Source organism: Dipodomys merriami, unplaced genomic scaffold (assembly GCF_024711535.1).
Source record: "Dipodomys merriami isolate MVZ:Mamm:240054 unplaced genomic scaffold, mDipMer1.0.p SCAF_62, whole genome shotgun sequence".
Taxonomy (NCBI): domain Eukaryota; kingdom Metazoa; phylum Chordata; class Mammalia; order Rodentia; family Heteromyidae; genus Dipodomys; species Dipodomys merriami.
The window spans coordinates 6,745,358-6,765,073 of NW_027206202.1; the positions used below are offsets into that span (position 1 = coordinate 6,745,358).

Sequence of the window (19,716 nt, forward strand, 5' to 3'; positions counted from 1 at the left end):
ACTTGTTCCCCTGTTCTGAGAAAAGGCGTCTCTATGAAAGCCACACAGGCATCAAATTAAAGCTCTTGGGATTACAGGGGTGTACTACCATGCTTGGTAACTTAAAATATGTGTATATATGTCTATGTAGAAGTGCATGGCACAATGATTAAAAACCATAGTAATGGAAATACATAGACCAGTAACATTCTTACCAAGTATTATTTATGATGCCTAATTGTATGTACTGTACTTGGATACAGTTGGCAGTATAGTAGGTTCATTTACATCAACATCACCACAAACATCTGAGTAAAATATTCTTCAACAATCTTTAAGAGGGCTGTGGCATCACCAAGCAATAGGAATTCTTTAGCTCCGTTAGGATCCAGGGCCGCCTTTGTGTTCTGTTATTGATAAAAATATCATTATGAAGTGCATGATTATATTTGAAGTGTATGAAGAATGATAAGAACACTTTAAAAGATTATACTTTGTGCCAACTGGCTGGTTTTTAGTCATGAGACCAAAGATTATTTTACAGATATATAACTGGTTGGTTTATTGAATTTATTTATTTTTTCTTTTTAATATCCTCCCTCCTCTCTTTCATTCATAACCTCTTTACCTCTGAGATTGGTTAGTGTAGAAGATTCTACCAGTCCTCACTAGAACTGCTGCCTTAGCTTATAGCTTTAAGACATTTTAGGACCAAAAGTATTTTAAAGCCTGAAAAATAAAAGCAGACAGGATTGCTTTGGTTGAGGGAACAACTTTCCCTCCCAAGATCTAATCACCAAAGGTGATCTTTAAGTTCCGAAGAGACTGCAGTCACTCTACCCTTAGCAAAGTACCCTCTTGCATTTAAACAACTCTTTGGGATTTTTTACTTCTTATTATTTTGCCAGATTTCTAGAGATAATTTACAACTGGACACCACACATTTTCCATCTTTTTCTAGAGTGACTCAGAACCTACAGCTGCCAGGTATACTTGAGAAGCTCTTCTTGTCTCTTGCCTTGAGATTCCTTAGGATGGATTCTGCTGGGGTGGCCGCTTCAACCTCTGGCAGCTAGCTAGTAGCAAAGCTGAGTTCATGTGTTCATCTGGTCTGGTATATAAAATAAAAGCATACACTCAGATAGCTCTAAGTAGGGAACTGTTTTAGATGCAGGTTGAAAAGATGGGCTTTTTTTTTCTCTTTTCTTTCTTTTTTTCCCCGTAGCTTCCTGCCTCTGGGAACAGAATGTAGTAGCGGATTATTTTGGTCCCTTCTGTTAAGAAAGTCTTCAGAGCAAATCTTAAATGCCTTGCTGATACTGTGGATGGCCGCATTTGTCTCTTGTTTTTTAGCTCCTCATTTTACAAATCTGTTTCTTGGGTGATAAACTCTCCACCAGCAGCCAACACAGCATTCCTCTAAGCAGACTTCCTGCCCCAACCAGCTGCCACAAAGAGCTGGTTGGTTCTGGCCTGTTTGCCATATGTGAGGGCCTATTGCTGACCCTGAAGAGATCAAATATGATTAAAGAAGAAGAAGGCTGCAAAACCAGTGGTATACATTTCTTCTTTGGAAGTGGCTTTGACTGGTGCAGGCTAGTAGCTTACAATCAATTGGCTGAGGAGACATATTGCCTGTCCTCTAAAGAGTTACAAATGTACAACTGCAGCCTCTTTGAATGAAAAGACTAACCCAGACCCCTTTGCTTTAATTTTGAGATCACAGATGCTCTGAGTTACTTGCTCAGTGGCACACATTGCTTAACGAGAGCCCAAAGGAGAACCTAAGGCATCCTGGGCATTTATTGTGTGTAATTCACTTAGGTGTTAGGTAAGTGTGTTTTCTTATTGAGGTCTTCTTAGGGAAGAGTATATCCTAGTATATCATACCACAGCACTGTAGTGAAGCCAGAGACTCCTGGATTTGAGTTTTCTCTCATTCAAAGTCGTTTTGTGAACTTAATTAAGCCAACTTCCTTAAACTCAGCTCCCTTCCTCTGTAGAAGGTAGAATGGAGATAATCTTCATTATCTGTAGTGAATTAAATGTGACAAGTGGGTGCCAATGGTTCGTGCCTGCAGTGCTATCTCAGGATGCTGAGATCTGAGGATTGCAGTTCCAGGCCATCCCAGGCTGGAAAGTCTGTGAGACTCTTAATCTCCAGTAAACTACTAGTGTAAGGTGCTAGCCTTGACCACAAAGAGCCTCAGGAATAATGCCACGTCCTGAATTCAAGCCCCAGGACCGGAAAAACAAAACAAAACAAAATGTGACAGTTCATGTCAGCCCACTGAATAAACACATACTAATTTTTAAAATATTGTTACTAATATTTTAATAGTATAGACCAACCACTCCCTTGGCCTACTCCCTTCTTCCTCACATTTCCTGCTTCTGGTCATTGAATGATCAAAGTACTACATTACTACCTTCACTGAACCTTCCATGGGAAATCTGGAAAGCTGGGTTTATGTTCCAGCCCATTGCTTGGTAGTTAAAAAAAAAAAATCTCCACGTCCTAGTCTGTAAAAGTTGCTTAAGGGCTATGATGCATCTGCATTGAATAACCCCAGTTTTTCTCTCTTGGGCCTACTCTGCCCTCTGTCCTCCCTTCCTTTTTTTTCATTTGCTCCAAGTCTTACTGTGTGATAGCCTTCCATGGTGGTTCTGTTGTGTAAAGGCAGTTCTGTCTCAGCAGTTGAGAGAGAATAAGTTCCTAGCAGACAGAGACTGACTGACTCATTCTCATTCAGGGAATTGTCTTAAGAGAGGAGCCAAGCTGGGCACCAGTGACCTATGTCTGCAATCCTAGCTACTCAGGAGGCTGAAATCTTAAGGATCATGGTTTAAAACTAGATTGGGCAGGAAAGTCTGTGACTTATCTCCACTAACCACTAGAAAACTGGAAGTGGAGCTGTGGTTCAAAAGTAGTAGAGTGTTAGCCTTGAGCAAAAAAGCTCAGGGACAGCACCTGGGCCCCAAGTTCAAGCCCCCTGTCTGACAAAAAACAAAAGAGGTATTGCTTCCTGATTTCTCCTTGAAGACAGAACAGGCCCAGGGACTGGCCTCTAGGCTAGGCTAGTCTCTAGGATTGCCCTTGGAGCTGAGAAGTGCCTTCTCCAGGCAGCAGCTCTGCCTTTTCCTAGGAACAATGGCCAGGGCTGTTGTGCTGAGAAAGGAGGGAGGGAGGCAGAAACAGCTGGGGCTGAAATTGAAAGAGGAGAGCTGGAAACTCATCAAGGTTCAGTGTAAGCTGTGCAGAACTGAGCAGTAATGTCTGCTAAACACACACTTTTAATTGCTTGGAAGTAGGTTTTCCTGGAATGAGTGAGTGAGTGAGTGTGTGTGTGTGTGAGTGTGTGTGTGTGTGTGTGTGTGTGTGTGTGTGTGTGTGTGTGTGTGTGTGTGTGTGTGTGTTTCTTCTTTCCTTTTTCTTACTCCTCTTTGTCCTTGGCTCCATTCAAGTTATTTGTGCCCCTTAGCTGAATCAGGAGAGCAGATCCACTTATTGTGAGGCCATACCTGAATTGCCATGGCAGATCTTTCGGCTGGCTTCTAAAAAGAGTGCTGTTTCTAGGATAAGGGAAACTTAATTCTGTCATCAACTTTTTGATAGCAATAACGATTACAGGAGCTAACACTTACTAAATGCTTTTTATGAGCTACTTACTGAGTAGTGCATTTTACATGGGTTATCTCATTCCTTCTAACCAGTAGTCTGAGGTATAGCAGGATGATGAGCTGTTGACAGGTAGAGTTAGTTGGTGTCAACACCATGATTCAAATCCAAGTTTGTTCAAGCTCTTCTTTATTGTACTGTTCTCTCCCTTCCTCAGTAGGCTTCTTGACCTCAGTGTTCCTGTTTAATTTCCTGTTACTGAGGATAATTACTTCATAGAGCTACCTTTATATGTAGCTACTAAACTGTACTAACATCATGGGCTATGCATTAGTTAGATGCTGCTGTTCTTTTGGAAGATTTGGGGCTGGAATGCTGGATTGTGCTGTGCCTCCCTGCAGAGGTGTCTGTGAGAAGGAGGAGGACCAATTGGGAAGGCATTTCCACTAAGTGAGTTTAACTGCATAGAAAATCAGAAACCCAGCCGGATGCCGGTGCCTGTAATCCTAACTACTCAGGAGACTGAGATCTGAGGATCATGGTTCAAAGCCAGCCCGGGCAGAAAAGTCCGTGAGACTCTTTTTTCCAATAAACCACTAGAAAACTGGAAGTGGCGCTGTGGCACAAGCGGTAGAGCGCTCGCCTTGAGCTGAAGAGTGTAGGGACAGCGCCCAAGTCCAGTGTTCAAGCCCCACAACAGACCAAAAAAAAAAAAAACAACCAGGAACGAGGAGTCTAGAGTTGACTGAAAGTCAGCCTCAAGTTAGGGACAGGGTGTGGCAGATACTCTTGGAATTGGAGATTAGTCACGAGGAAATGCTGTCCGGTAAAGTCTTATCCTTGAGATGTGATGCTTTTGAGTGGCAGGGTCAGCACTGTGGTGGGTGATTGTTTATGAATGTCCCTAGGCAGGGATTGAAATCCTGGCTGGGCTTGGAAACTTACTAACCAGAGCAATCATTTGTTGGCTGCTGCTTTATGGTATCTATCATATCAAGTAACCGTGTGTGTCAGTACCCTTTTATCTACATTTCCTGACTGAATCCCTACAATAGCTCTGCAAGGCAAGATGACATTTTGAAGATTTAGGAAATTCAGATTTCAATCACAGTCAGCTAGCCAGTTGAAGAATTAGGCTTCAGTTCAGAGGTGGAGCTGTAACCATGCTATTGGAGTGAGACCCATGCCCAAGACATTGACCTGCCAGGCCTGGTTGGCCTCAGGAAATCCTTCTTGAGCACTGAGCACAGACCATGTGTTTTTTGTGTGTTTGTTTGTTTCATTAATAGCTGAGGAATAAAATTTACTTTCTGGTTATGGTGTTTCTCTGAAACTCAGGCGTTCCACCCTTAGATGTGTTTCCCAAGATGCTTTGCTGGAGGTAGACAGAGCAGCACAGGCCATGGTTTCTGGTGCCATTACTGTTTGTGATCTTGGGTAATTTACTTTTCCTTGAGCTCCTTTTCTTTGTCTTTAAATTGAGTTATAGTAAGGTATGTGAGTTAGTGTCCCTAAAGTGCTTAGCATAGTACCTGGCACCATATCAAGTACTTGGTAATTGATGACTGCTATTAGCCAACAGCCAGGGAGCCAGCAAGACCTTCCACTTTAAAGGACTTGAAGTGCTGCCAGCTTGGGACACAGGGCTGGGCCCTAGGGAAAAGCTCTGGGAGCTTTCCTTGGGAAGTATTTTCACCAGGAAAAGGGTAGCAAAGGAAGGAAGACCATTTAGCAGAAATCAGAGAGCCATGCTCACCATCAAACGTGAAAACATTTTCAACTTGCCTTCCTGCTCAAGCGGAATGGGGACATTTCAAAGAAAGGAGCTAGAATGGCACTTGCTGATTGATCAGTAGACATTGATTTCCCCCTCCTTTTCTCATCTGCTGGGCATGTTAAAAGCCTTCATGATTCAGCTGGCTCTGCTGTGTCAGGTCATCAAAAGATGCTCTTACATGGATGGTTAGTGGAGTAAATGGGATTTAGACCTCTTTGGGAGTCCCATCTGTTCTGTTCTTACCTGCAGGCATTCGCGGGCTTGGGGAGGAAGCTGCTGTAATGAGGCATCTGTCCTGTGGGGGTGGGGTGAGTGGCCTGGGTAGGTGGGTCAGATGGAGGCTGGGAAATCCTCTTATATCACCGGGTGTGGGGCCTCCCTCAGCAGCAGGAGCTGAACAGCCAACCCTGGTGAGTCAGTGAGCCTGGGAATTAAAGAGTTGCCAATCTGTGAGCATGTGGGGTTTGTGTAAGTTTGAGCCTTTTGTTTCTTTCAGCACTCCAGTCTTTAGAAACACAAATCTGGAAACCAGGCCCTCCACATGGTACAGTCCTGTTTGTTTTGAGATAATTCTGCCAGAACAGTTGCTTCTCTTGTGTGATGGTCTTCCAGAATTAACCCATTGCTTGTAAAACTTGAATAGGTTGCGCTTATGGTTTACTACTTACACTTTTAAAGAATGATAACATTGCAAAACAAACAACAAATCTCACCTGGGTCTCATTTTCCTGCCACAGGCCTTTTTAAGGATTTTTATTTTGTTTTTGAAGCAGATAGAAAAGACAGTTCTTTTTTTGTTTTAAGTTTTAAAAATTGTTATTATAGATAGCTGGGCGCTGGTGGCTGTAATCCTAACAATTTAGGAGGCTGAGATCTAAGGATCACCGAGCAGAAAAGTCTGTGAGACTTCTCTCCAATAAACTACTCAGAAAAAAAAGAATGGGAAGTTTTTTCTGGCACTGTGGCTCAAGTAGTAGAGAGCTAGCCTTGAGCACAAAGAGTCTTAAGGACAGCTCCCAGGCCCTGAGTTCAAGCTCCATGAACCGGAAAAAAAAAAAAGTGTTATTATAAAGATGATATACAGAGGGGTTATATAAGTCAGGTAAAGAGTACATTTCTTGGCTGGGAATGTGGCTTAGTGGTGACGTGCTTGCATAGCATGCATGAAGTCCTGAGTTTGATTCCTCAGTACCATATAAATAGAAGTGGCGCTGCTAGCCTTGAGCAAAAGAAGCTCAGGGACAGTGCCCAGGCCCAGAGTTCAAGCCCCAGGGCTGGCAAAGAAAAAAAAAAGTACTTTTGCTTTTGGACAGTGGCATCCCTTCCCTTACTCTCTCAGTTTTTCTTCCCCCTCCTTGCCCGAGAACTGCAGTTCTTTTGAGGGCATGAATGGACTTGTCTTTTGGTCATGTAATTCTTCTTGAGGGTGGAGAAAGGGACACGCCCTGATATGATGACCTTTCAGTAACCGCAGAGCTGGTTCTTGCTTTATTTTATACACCCAGGAGTTTACTCAATTCAGAAATTTTTTTTTTTGGGGGGGGGGGTCCGGTCGTGGGGCCTGAACTCTGGGCCTGGGCGCTGTCCCTCAGCTCTTCAGCTCAAGGCTAGCGCTCTACCACTTTAGCCACAGCGCCACTTCTGGCTTTTTTCTTTTTGCTTATGTGGTTCTGAGGAATCGAACCCAGGGCTTCAGGCATGCAAGGCAAGTGCTCTACCACTGAGCCACCTTCCCAGCCCCCAATTCAGAATTCTTCTTGAAGACAAGTCTCAGTTTATCTAGGCACCAAGAAGAAGAAACTAGGCTTTTTAGATTAAGTTTAAACTTTCAGCCTTTTATTACCCCGCTGTCAGACACTAAGAGCTCTGAATTTACCAATGAACAGAGAGGCCTACATGAGACTGACTAATATTTTATTGTATTTTTTTGTCGGTCATGGGGCCTGAACTCTGGGCCTGAGCACTGTCCCTCAGCTCTTCTGCTCAAGGTTAGCGCTCTACCACTTGAGCCAAAGTGCCACTTCCAGCCTTTTCTGCTTATGTGTGCTGAGGAATCGAACCCAGGGCCTCATGCATGCAAGGCAAGCATTCTACCTCTGAGCCACCTTCCCAGCCCCTGACTGTAATATTTTATATAGGAGTGAGGAGTTCATTGTGAAATACAGAGAAGTCACATTTTGAGAGGTCGAATATTGAGAGGAGTCTTTATTAGAAAGATTCAGACATATTTTGAGAAGAGTATTTATTAGAAAGCTGATGACTGCAGGCAGACTTATGTCCCAAAGAACGTGCAATCCTGAGTGCAGCTAGCATAAAGCTTATGGGGGCAAAAACCACATGATTCAGGTGGGAGAATTTAAACCTATCAAAATTGTATTTACAAATACAAAGCTAGCTTGGTGGGACAATCTGGGGCTTCTTGTAAGAATGCAGTTCTTCATCCACCAAGATACCAAGATGGCGCCAGTTAGTCCCAAGAACCATATTTCAATATTTGTTATCTTCTATCCCTGTTACACTTTGGTAGCTTCTGCTTCACATTTATTTTAACAGTTCCAGTGGCTGACATTATTCTGGCTGGTAAAATACTGCAAGTGCTACAGTATAAATGGATGGTTGCTAGCACACTAGTTGAAGGTAAGAACTAGTTCTTGAATATACATTGTAGTCTTAGAAAACACTGCTTCCTTTGGCTCAAAATTCTAGTAATTAAAAGAAAATTTTTGAGCGGGACTAGATATTGAACTGAGGGGCAATGATCCTACACCTCCAGTCCTTTTTGGTTGTAAATTTTCGTAAAGGGACCCTATCCTAAATTTTCCCAGGCCAGATTTGGACTGGGTTTAAAGATACAGGCTGCCACACACATCCTTCTGGTAATTGATTTGAGAAAACTTTGTCTTTTTTATTAGGTTATACTAGTTAATACAGAGGCGTATTTCATTGTTATATTTCCGCTTTGTAAGGTCTGCCCCAGACCCGGCGGGCCCTGTGTAGACACCTCCCTACCTCTTGGCTAAGTTTTTCTGCCCAGTTATCTGCATTACCTAGATAACTAACACACCTGGAAACAGTCACATCCCCCTCCTGCTAGGTCAAGTCTTGAGCTGCCCCTGATCACGCCTCGCAACTGACAATTGGAGAGACCCAGGCCCTGAGGTCATATCCAGATCCTGTGTGGCCACACCTTTCTCCCCACCTGGCCACACCTCTCCTGGTCCCTGGTCTAGATAAGTCCTGGCCCTGGGGTGGGTCCGCCCTTTGGCCATGCCCAGAAGGGCAGCAGTTCTGCAAATAAACTGCTTTTCCTGCCTGTTTTAAAAAAGCATGGTGTTCTCTTCATTGGCTACCTAATTAAACCTACCTATTTAATATACCTTACACACATATTCTATTATATGGGCCAACAATATTTTTTTTTGTTGTTGTTGGTCGTGGGGCTTGAACTCTGGGCCTGGGCACTGTCCCTCAGCTCTTCAGCTCAAGGCCAGCGCTCTACCACTTGAGCTACAGCACCACTTCCGGTTTTCTGGTGGTTTATTGGAGATAGGAGTCTCACGTGCCCAGGCTGGGCTGGCTTTGAACCGCGATCCTCAGATCTCAGCCTCCTGAGTAGCTAGGATTACAGGCGTGAGCCATCAGCGCCCAGCTTCCAACAATATATTCTAATCAGTCTTACAGACTCTTATCACTGTCCCCTTTTCCCACCCCAAACAGTTTCAACAGGTTTCATAGTTTGATTTTCATAATTGCAAATAATCGATTTCAACCATATTCATTTTCCTTCCAAATATATCTCAAAATCCTTTACCCTTTTTCATTTCCCTTTTCCATCTTCTGTAGTGCTTAGATTCATGTTGTATTTATCCATATAAATTATGTAGATGGATACATATGAATATATATGTCCATTAATATGTCTTTTAGGTCTAACTTCCACCTGAGTAATATTGTAAGGCTCACCAGAAAGGAAAGTGCTACATGGTTCAGGGAGAAAAGAGTTTATTGAGAGGAGAGCAATGGCATGTATGAGATGGAGGCACATGAGACTGAGGGGAAGGAAAAAACAAGAGGGGACTTGTGTTGAGCCACATTATATAGGGAAAGGTGGGAGGTGGGACCACAGCAGAAGCGGAAGTGATCTCTGAGGCTGGGAAACACCTGATTGGCTGAGGGAGGCATGGCCAGGGTGGGTCAGGAAATGAATTCAGTGGATGGAGAAGTGACCTCAGAGCTGGGTGATGACAGTCAGGTGATTACTGGTTTCAGGAAGGGGAAGGGGCTGTCCTCCTGGGCAGACCTAACAAAATATTTTGTTTTTTAAGCTTGGATTGTCTCATTCAATATTGGTATCTTCTAGTTGCATTCATTTTTCTGCAAATAATATGGTATCATTAATGTAATATTCCATAGTATGTATATGTGTATATTTATCATATATATATCTATATATATTCCGTAGTACGTTATCTGTTGTTGGATACCTCAGCTGATTCCTTGTTTGGCTATTGTGAACAGTGTTACAGTAAACGTAGTTATGCAAGTGTTTTTCTGGTATATGGATTTACCTTCAGATAAATGCCCAGTCGTGGAGTGGCAGGGGTCATAAGGAAGGTCTGTTTAGTATTTTGGATAACCTCCATGTTGATTTCCAGAGTGGTTCCACTAGTTAACATTCCCACCAACAGTGCTGGAGGGCTCCCCTACCCTTGCCAGCATTTGTTGTTGTTTTCTTGATAGCTGCCATTCTGACTGGAATGAGGTTGAATCTTAGTGTGATTTTGATTTGCATTTCCTTTATAACTAAGGATCTTGAACTTTATCTGTTAGCCATTTGTATTTGTTCTTTTGAGATCTGTTTTGTTCATTTGTGCATTTATTAATTGTATTACTGTGGATGTAGTTCTGGACATTCTTTGTATATTCTGGATATTAGTCCTTTATCTGTTTAGTAGCTTGCCAAGATTTTTTCCTATTCTATGAGTTGCTGAGAATACAGAAATGGGCTGCTACACACATCCATCTAATAATTAAAACTTAAAAAAAATTTTTTTTGACATCCACTAGATGTTTGGGGCAGGGGTATGTGTGACATTTCTAACCATATGTACAGTGTATCTTGAGCAAACTTCTCCCTCCCATCATACTCTTCTACCTTTCCTTATAAAATGATTTACTGTTCTATTTTCATATGTGCAAATAAACTTCCATATTCATCTTCATTTATCTTCTGTTTACCCTCCCCCTCCCACAGATAGCTCCAATAGAGGTATTTATTTCCTGTCTTTTTTTATCAGTTGTGGGGCTTGAACTCTGGGCATGGGTGCTGTCCCTGCGCTCTTCAGTTCAAGGCTAGTACTCTACCACTTGAACCACAGTCATCTCCTGTTTTCTGGTGGTTAATTGGAGATGAGAGTCCCCATGGACTTGAAGCCTGCCTGGGCTGGCTTCAAACCATGATCCTCAGATCTCAGTGTCCTGAGTAGCTAGGATTACAGGTGTGAGCCACTGGTGCCTGGCTTTCCTGTCATTTTTCAAAGTGTGTATTAATTGAACCAATGAGTTTCTAGCCATTAATTAATATACTTTCTCTCTGTACTGGGGTTTGAACTCAGGGTTTTGTGCTTGCTAGTCAGGTACCCTATCACTGATCTATGTATACCTCCAGCCCTAAAATGCCTACCTTTTAGATCATTTATTTATTTATTTTGGTGTGCCATTGTCCCTGAGCCCTTTTTTGCTCAAGGCTGGTCCTCTTATCATTTGAGTCAGAGCTCCACTTCTGGCTTTTTTTTTTTCCGCCGGTTGTGGGGTTTGAACTCTGGGCCTGGGCGCTGTCCCTCAGCTCTTTAGCTCAAGGCTAGTGCTCTACCACTTGAGCCGCAGCACCACTTCCAGCTTTTTCTGCTTATGTGGTGCTGAGGAATCAAACCCAGGACCTCATGCATACAAGGCAAGCACTCTACAACTGAGCCACCTTCCCAGTCTCCACTTCTGGCTTTTTGGTGGCAATTTAGAGATAGAGTCTCATGGACTTTCTTGCTTGAACTGGCTTTGAACTAAGATCCTCAGATCTTAGCTTCCTGAGTAGCTAGGATTACAGGCATTGGTTTGTAATCCAAAGCCTGGTTTAAAGTATCTTTCTGAATTACAACAAGTAATAAACCACCATGATGCATTGCTGTTATGTGTCAGTGCAGTCTTTTTCAAATAGCAGTTATCCAATCTTTCACAGTGGAGATGCATTGCTTTGGAAGACTGAGCCAGGAGGATAGAGAGGGAACTCCTTGATCAGGAAGCCACTTTGGAGTATAGGCTGGGTGGATGGCTTATGTAAGTGGGAGGAATAGGACAGAGAAGGGGCCTAATACTTGCTCTGTGGAATAGGCTCAAGAAGAAACCCGGAGAGATCAGACAAACTGCACTGTGGTTTGTCTGGGATGCTGCTTATAGTCTTGACACACTTCAAACCCCTTACCTTATCGTTAGGCCATTATGAGACTGCATAGGTCTTGGATTTGGTAACCTCTTGTCTGTATTCATTTTAAAAAAGGAACCTGAAAGTACAGACATTAGGAGCTTAGAAGATAAACCATATATTTGCACTGGCACCTTCTGGCTTAACCCAGGTCCAAATCACTTTCTTATGTGATGATTAAGTTGGCAAACAGAGTTCCCCTGGCATATTTCTGTCAGAACTGTGTTATTCACAGGAATCAGTCTCTTGGAACCTGTGCCACCTTAAGAATTGTAGGAATTTTCCATACTGGTTCTCCAAATATGTTCTAGCTAAATGAATTTCCCAGGGGAAGTTCCAAAGCTAACCTACAACGGTGGGTTTAGGGGTCTTCCTTGTCTTGTTGTTGACTCACTGAAATAGCAGTTCTTGCTATGTTTAGCTCCTGGAGGGGCATGTCCATACCTCTTTTACCACTATCCAGAGGTGACTGCTTTCTATTTCTTTCCAGGTGGGCTGGCTCCTCTGGCTGATGGCATGTTGAGGTACATGGACCAGTGGCAACGAGGGCATTTGATCCGGAGGGGGCCACTCTAGAGGCCCGATTACCACCATCATGGGCCAGTGTGTCACCAAATGCAAGAATCCCTCATCTACCCTGGGCAGCAAGAATGGAGACCGGGAGCCTAGCAGCAAGTCACATAGCAGGCGAGGTGCAGGCCACCGTGAGGAACAGGTGCCACCCTGTGGCAAGCCAGGTGGGGATATCCTCGTCAATGGAACCAAGAAGGCAGAGGCTGCCACTGAGGCCTGTCAGCTGCCAATGTCCTCGGGAGATGCTGGGAGGGAGTCCAAGTCCAATGCTGAGGAGTCTTCCTTGCAGAGACTGGAAGAACTGTTCAGGCGCTACAAGGACGAGCGGGAAGATGCAATTTTGGAAGAAGGCATGGAGCGTTTTTGCAATGACCTATGTGTTGATCCCACAGAATTTCGAGTGCTGCTCTTGGCTTGGAAGTTCCAGGCTGCTACCATGTGCAAATTTACCAGGTAAGTCTTTTCTTCGTGTCAGTGGATAAGCAGAGGAAGAAAGGGAGTGCCATTGGACAGAGACCTGGGTTGGTTTCATAGGGTTTAGGATATTTGTGTTGTTGATTTTTCTCTGAAACTTAAATGTTCTAAGTTTTGTTCTGATCCAGAGAGCACTCTTAAACTCTTGTAAGGGTTCAGCAGCTACATTCTTGGTGCTTTGGCTGATCTATTGACTAGGAATCTCAGAAAGAAGGTTCAAGCATTTATATTTTGATAAAACTTCCTGTTTCTTTTTTCTCTCTCTTTTTTTTTTTTTGGTGCCAGTTGTAGGGTTTGAACTCAGGGCTGGGGCACTGTCCCTGAGTTTTTGTGCTCAAGGCTAGCACTCTACCACTTGAGCCACAGCTCCCCTTCTGGCATTTTGGTGATTAATTGGGAGACTTTTCTGCCTGGGCTGGCTTTGAACTGCAATCCTCACATCACAGCCTCCTGAGTAGCTAGGATTTGAGGCACGAGCCATCAGCACCCAGATTCACTCTATCACATGCTTACTTGGTGTTTATTATCTACCTATTAAGGACCTGGTACTTATGTACCAATGCAGTGAGTGCTCTGTAGATATCTCTTTGTCACTTCAGAAGCCAATTGTCCCTTCTAGCTGTGAGCCTATTGCTTTGAGCCAGGCCTATGTGTAGCAAGGACAGCTGGCCCCTGTAATCAAGTAGTAGTTACAGATATTGTATGGGCATGTGTCCATACAGAGGTTGTTTGTAGGGGGATGACTGGGCAGGTATGGTTTGCAGAGTGACTGTGAACCAACTTTGAGAACCAGCGGTGCAGATTCTGTGTCTATGGCTGTGGCCTCCTTGGTAGGTTACCCCCTGGCCAAATGTCTCACCACTTCAGTAGTCCCTGGGTTAACTATCAATGTGAGACCCTGTTGTATGCTGAGAGTGCTATACAAATCTTAAAAACACATAGGCTGCTGGGCATGGTGGTGCAGGCCTGTAATCCCAGCACTTAGGAAGCTGAGGATCAAGAGGTTGAGGCAAGCCTGGATGACACCCTATGTCAAAACCTTTTTGTTTTTTATTTTTTGTTTTTTAGTAACAGGATTTTGATCTCTGGCTATAGAACTACTCAGGTTCATCCAGAATCTTTGGCTCCAAAAGACCCCCTTGGTGACCCTCTTGGTAGTCATCAAAAATATACCCCAGCTGGGCGCAGGTGGCTCACGCCTGTAATCCTAGCTACTCAGGAGGCTGAGATCTGAGGATCGTGGTTCAAAGCCAGCCTGGGCAGGAAAGACCGGGAGACTCCTATCTCCAATAAACCACTAGAAAACCGGAAGTGGCGCTGTGGCTCAAGTGGTAGAGCACTAGCGTTGAGCTGGAGAGCTGAGGGACAGCACCCAGGCCCAGAGTTCAAGCCCCATGACTGACCCCCCCCGCCCCCCCAAAAAATATATATATATACCCCAAACAATCCACAGATAATCCTCCTCTGGGAGGAAAGCCTGCAGCTTAACCACTATTGCAAAGTGGGAAACAAAGTCCAGGCAACAAGAGACTGGAGTTTTATTTAGCTTTTATCCCTTGTTTGCCACCTGCCAGGCACAGTTAAGATGCAGTTAGTATCTGTTAAGTAGTTGAGTCATCAACAAAACCCTGTGAAGTAAGATGATAGACACATGGCGTGTGACTGATGAGGAAACAGGACTAGTTAATGCAGGAGATAGATTTTCAGTTCAGGCTTTCAGGCCTCACAGTTGTGTTCTTCACCACTGTACTCCTTTGTCACCCAGAAAATATCTCACTGATTAATTGTGCATTTTCCTTCCTGTTCTAGGAAGGAGTTCTTTGATGGCTGCAAAGCAATAAGTGCAGACAGCATTGACGGGATCTGTGCACGGTTCCCTAGTCTCCTAACAGAAGCCAAACAAGAAGATAAATTCAAGGATCTCTACCGGTTTACATTTCAGTTTGGCCTGGACTCTGAAGAAGGGCAGCGGTCACTGCATCGGGAAATAGCCATTGCCCTGTGGAAACTAGTCTTTACCCAGAACAATCCTCCAGTATTGGACCAATGGCTAAACTTCTTAACAGAGAACCCCTCGGGGGTCAAGGGTATCTCCCGGGACACTTGGAACATGTTCCTTAACTTCACTCAGGTGATTGGCCCCGACCTCAGCAACTATAGTGAAGATGAGGCCTGGCCAAGTCTCTTTGATACCTTTGTGGAGTGGGAAATGGAGCGAAGGAAAAGAGAAGGGGAAGGGAGAGTCGCACTCAGCTCAGGGCCGGAGGGCTTTTGTCCCCAGGAGCAGACTTAGTGGCTCTGTCCCAGGAGCAGCTGTGAGGATCTGCAAGCTGCCCTGAAGCCAAGCAAAGAATTGGACCTTTCTGGAAATTACTGAAGATCCGGATATTTTCTACTTTTACACCTTTCTCTGCCTTGTATCTGAAAGGGCTCTAAAATGCTGTATCATGTTTTAGGCACTTTCTTCATTTTCGGTTATTTTGGTTATTTCTTTTTTTTTGGAGGGGGGAGGGAATCCCCCAAAATATTTGAACCTGGCTACATGTTGTGTATCTTTTTTTTTTTTTTTTAAGCCTTCAGATAGAATAAGCCTGCCATTTCTTGCACAAATTTTAGATTTTGGTTTGTTTTGTGGGGGAGGGCATAAGATTGGGTGGGGGGGAAATGGGACTGTTAGGTTGAATTAACATTACAAAATGATACAGTGCCAGATCTCAGTTTTGCATAGATTTTTTTTTTTTTCCCAGGGCAGGTCTGTACTGTGTGTAGTGCTGTTTACATGGTTGAGTTTAGGTTGTAATAATTATTTTTAAAAGATTTACACAACTTTGAATAGCAGTGTTAACTGTTTAACCACATTGCATTAATTTCCAGACAATTTAGAACTCTTGGAGAGCCAAGGCCAACAAGAGTATTCGCAGTCTGGTGACAATGCCCTTTTAAGCTAACTTATCCCAAACCTTTGTTTCCCTCACTTCTAGTTCATTCCTTCTTTGTGACCTATTGCGTTTCATGTTGAGTTTATCATCAACATGCTGCACGTGTCAGTCAAGTGAGCAGTTTTGTTTCCTTTTAGAACACGTTGTACTAAGAACCACTTACATTGAATGCAGAGAAAGCAGTGCTACCTCAGTTTTGCTGGAAGTAGATTTCTTTGATAGTTTTCTTTCTTTGATGAAGTTTCTGTATTTTCATATTATAAGTGGAAATACTTTTCTTTTCTTTTTTTTTTTTTTTTTTTTTTTCTATTTGCCTTGGAGCCAAAGTTTCTGTTCCTGGTAGTCGGAAAACTGTGCCGGCCGGCCAGCTGACTTGAAAGAAAACTGTGGTATGGAGCTCTGCTTGAACTTTTGTTTTACTTTTATTTTATTTTATTTTTTAAAAAAATTCATCAGCTTACTTGTCTGGCAAGTGCAGAAGCCTAGGACTGGCTTGATCTCTGCCAAACAAATTATCAAAGTGTATTTAATAGTTCAAAGTGTGCCCTTTTCCCTTCTTGCTGCACCCATGTTGTCACTTAACCCCCCAGGAGTTATTTATTGTCTTTTTGTTAATGTCAAGCTCATAGGGGGTAATGTGATGACTGTTTAGGTTTACATGACTCTCTTCCCCTTGCCTGTCCCCAAATGTGTGTGTGTGTGTGTGTATGTGTGTATGTGTGTGTGTGTGTGTGTGTGTATATATATATATATATACATATATAAAGTATGTATATATTTTACATATATAAAAATATATATATACACATATATGTATCTATATTTCTGTTTCTTTGTATGCTAAAACTGGCCATAAAAGAGGGAGCTGCCTTCACCATATAGTTTAAGAAGAGTGCCAGGGTGCGTAATTGAGGCTGTAGCTTATGAATTTGGACCATTTTTACTAAAGAGAACATGAATTTGCCTATAGGGAGGAGGACCCAGTTCCCTTTGTGCTTCGCTTCACAAGGCCAGTTTTTGATCAAACTGCCACTGGTCCCTGAGGAGCTGATTTGTCCTACCTGGTTTTCGTAATGGGGGCCCTCTTGCTATTTTTCCATTTAAAAAAATCTATATATATATCTATATATATCTTGAAAAACCTGTACTGGAAGGGTGGGGGCAGGAGCTTGTACAGTTCAGCTTTCAACACTTTGGAACAGTTTAAAAAGGGAATCTTTGAAATAAAAACTTACAAAAAATGTTTATCCTTGTGAGGTAATGAGTTTGTCTTTTAGAACTTTGAGGTTTTCTCCCCATCTCCACCCCAGGTATATTTCTCAGTTTGGATAAGAATTTTTGTGTTTTGAATTTCTTCGTGGTAGCCTTATAGTACTGGGCTCCTGTCATTACAAAGTTATTATCTAAGGAGTTGGCCATTGTAGTTTCTCTGAAAGTGACATCGTAGGGCACATACATAATTTTTTTTTTTAAATTCTAACCCTGATAGAATGAGCCACAACACTGACTAGAAATACTAGTGTCTCCTTTTGTTCTAGTAAAAACAAAGACTCAGATCTTGGTCTCCAGGGGTCCCAGCAGCTTATGTGGGTGCAATTGTAGTTGGCACTCAGTGAGCTCTTACTACCTTTTCTGTCAACCAGTTTGAAACTATCAGTTCTGGCTTGGGTAGAGGCTAACATGAGGAGAAAAGCAAGTTGCTCCTCACTGTGAGGCAGTTTCTAGCCCAGACCAGAGGGTGTGTGAGAAAGAGGTATACTCAGAAAGGGAGGCTGCTCAAGGCACTGCGGGCTTAGGGTCATAGATTCCCTGCTCAGCCTCTGAGCCCGAGTCCCATTGTTAGGTTCACTGAAGTGGGTTTTGGTTTGTAATTCTCCAGCTGAACTATTAAGAAATTAGTTTTGGTTCCATTTTAAAAAGAGCCATCCTCTGATCGGACAAGAGGGGACTTTCAGACTTGAGTCCCTAATGCCTAGTAAGGAATGCCCAGCTCTGGGCCAGTGTTTGACCATAGAAAAAGCAGGATTTTGTTTTCTTTTTCTCCTGCCAAATGTTCAAGGTATGAGGTATGTAGAGGGTTTGTACTCAATACTTGTGGGAAACAAAAGTCCCTGTGCCTCACAATCTAGAAATAGGTTTTTTGCCTAATGGGTGGGTGAGCAGCGACTCTTAGGAAGGCCCAAAGCTTGCTCCTCAGTTAAGCCAGTATACTCATCACTAACATTTTTTGGAGACAGGCAAGGATGTGAATGCCATTTTGAAAATCTGCAAAAACGAAATCTCTAGGGAATTCGCTTGGTTTTTGACGATGGCTTTGTGAGCGTCTCTGGTGTTTCCTTAGCAATTTATTAGCAAGCTGGTTATGAAGTGAAGTGTTGCTTCACTGAATTGCTCTTCCCCCATCCATTTGACAAAGTTGAATGTATTGTTCTTAACCTCCCTTTTGCTCTGCCTCACTGGCTGCCTCAGCAGTGCTCTCCCCTTCATCCTGCCAGATGTACCCACATGTGTTACTTGGGTCCAGGAATCTGTATGTACCTGTTTGATAAAAGGAAGATGGGGGAAAACACACACACACACACACACACACACACACACCTGCTGAAGATCTAAACTAATCAAACCAAGAGATTTTGTACACACACACACACACACACACACACACACACACACACACACACACACACACACACACACACACACACACACACACACACACACACACACACACACACACACACACACACACTGCTGAAGATCTAAACTAATGAAACCAAGAGATTTTGTAGGTATGTAGAGGGTGGGAAACAAAAAAGTCCCTGATCTTGGAAATGAAGAAATATGTCTGTTGCTTACTGGGTGAGTGAGCAGTGACTCTTAGGTCTAGGGAAATAGATATAATAGAAAGTGTGTAAGACAGTATTTCCCAGAAGGGTAGCTCCAGGCCACCCTTTTAAGCCTCACAGTATTAGTCTGAAAGTGTCAAAATAGTCTCTAGGTCTGGAGGCTGTGGCCCCCGAGTTCACCTGATGGCCTCAAATACCATGTCCAATTATATTAAATGGTGGGAAAGCAACAAGGACAAAGCTGTATCTACAAGTTTGCAAACCAAAGTCTATTTTGTATAGTTTGGTTTGCTGTATTTCAGTTGGGGTCTTGAGTGAAGTAGGTGGGTTGGACATTTATAAGCTAAGGGCTGGAAAAAGTTGCTTTACTACTTTTCTTGTGTTTAGGGAATATGACTATCTTGGTTACTGATAAAGGTCTTCATTGGAGGACTCCAGCAATGTTTTGTTTAAGTGGTTGAAAGGACTTATATTAAAGTTGTTGGTTTTTTAAGTGTTGGTTAGGACATTGACCTTGATCTTGCCCTTAGAATCATTTTTCTGAGTCATCATGTTAAATTGGAATTATAGCATATACGCAGTTTAATCTGGCATGGGCTTGCATATTCATGAAGGAGGGTCTGCAGGTTCCCCCACCCCCTTTTTTTACCCTTGACATATTTGTAACACTCTTCAATGTCACTTTTCAAAAGAGTATTGATGCTTGAGCACTGGTTGTAGATGCCAAGATGATTTGATGAATCACTTTGAGGAATCATCATGTTCTTCCTATTTTCTTGGAAACACAACCTGCTCTCAGATGCTTAGCTTCTACCACTAATTTGGGTATTTCCAAAGGAAGTCATTCAGCAGCTTGTTCCTCCTACAACACCCAACATGTTTGCTCTGGAAGAAGTCCTTCTGACCCAGCCCTCAAGCTCTGTGATTAATGACACTCACCTGTTGCACTAATGAATGACTGTAGGTTTTCAAAGGGGGATTTGGAAGCAGTAGGCAAATAGGGTTTAGATGAACTGGTTCTACATATATTC

The 19,716-nt window shown here is 43.1% G+C and overlaps 1 protein-coding gene across 5 annotated transcripts in view; it reads left to right on the forward strand.

Moving 5' to 3' along the window:
• Positions 1 to 15,438, forward strand: part of Dcun1d3 (defective in cullin neddylation 1 domain containing 3) — a 47,376-nt gene extending 31,938 nt beyond the window's left edge. For 4 of the 5 annotated variants that reach the window (XM_070004377.1, XM_070004376.1, XM_070004379.1 and 1 more), the window contains exons 2-3: positions 12,344 to 12,879; positions 14,710 to 15,438. In XM_070004377.1, the coding sequence (XP_069860478.1) occupies positions 12,449 to 12,879; positions 14,710 to 15,193 (915 nt within the window). In that variant the 5' untranslated portion in view covers positions 12,344 to 12,448 and the 3' untranslated portion in view covers positions 15,194 to 15,438. Of the gene's footprint in view, positions 1 to 7,943; positions 8,013 to 12,343; positions 12,880 to 14,709 lie in introns of those variants that run through there. The other variant, XM_070004378.1, reaches the window with a different exon arrangement.
• Positions 15,439 to 19,716: the final 4,278 nt, after the last annotated feature.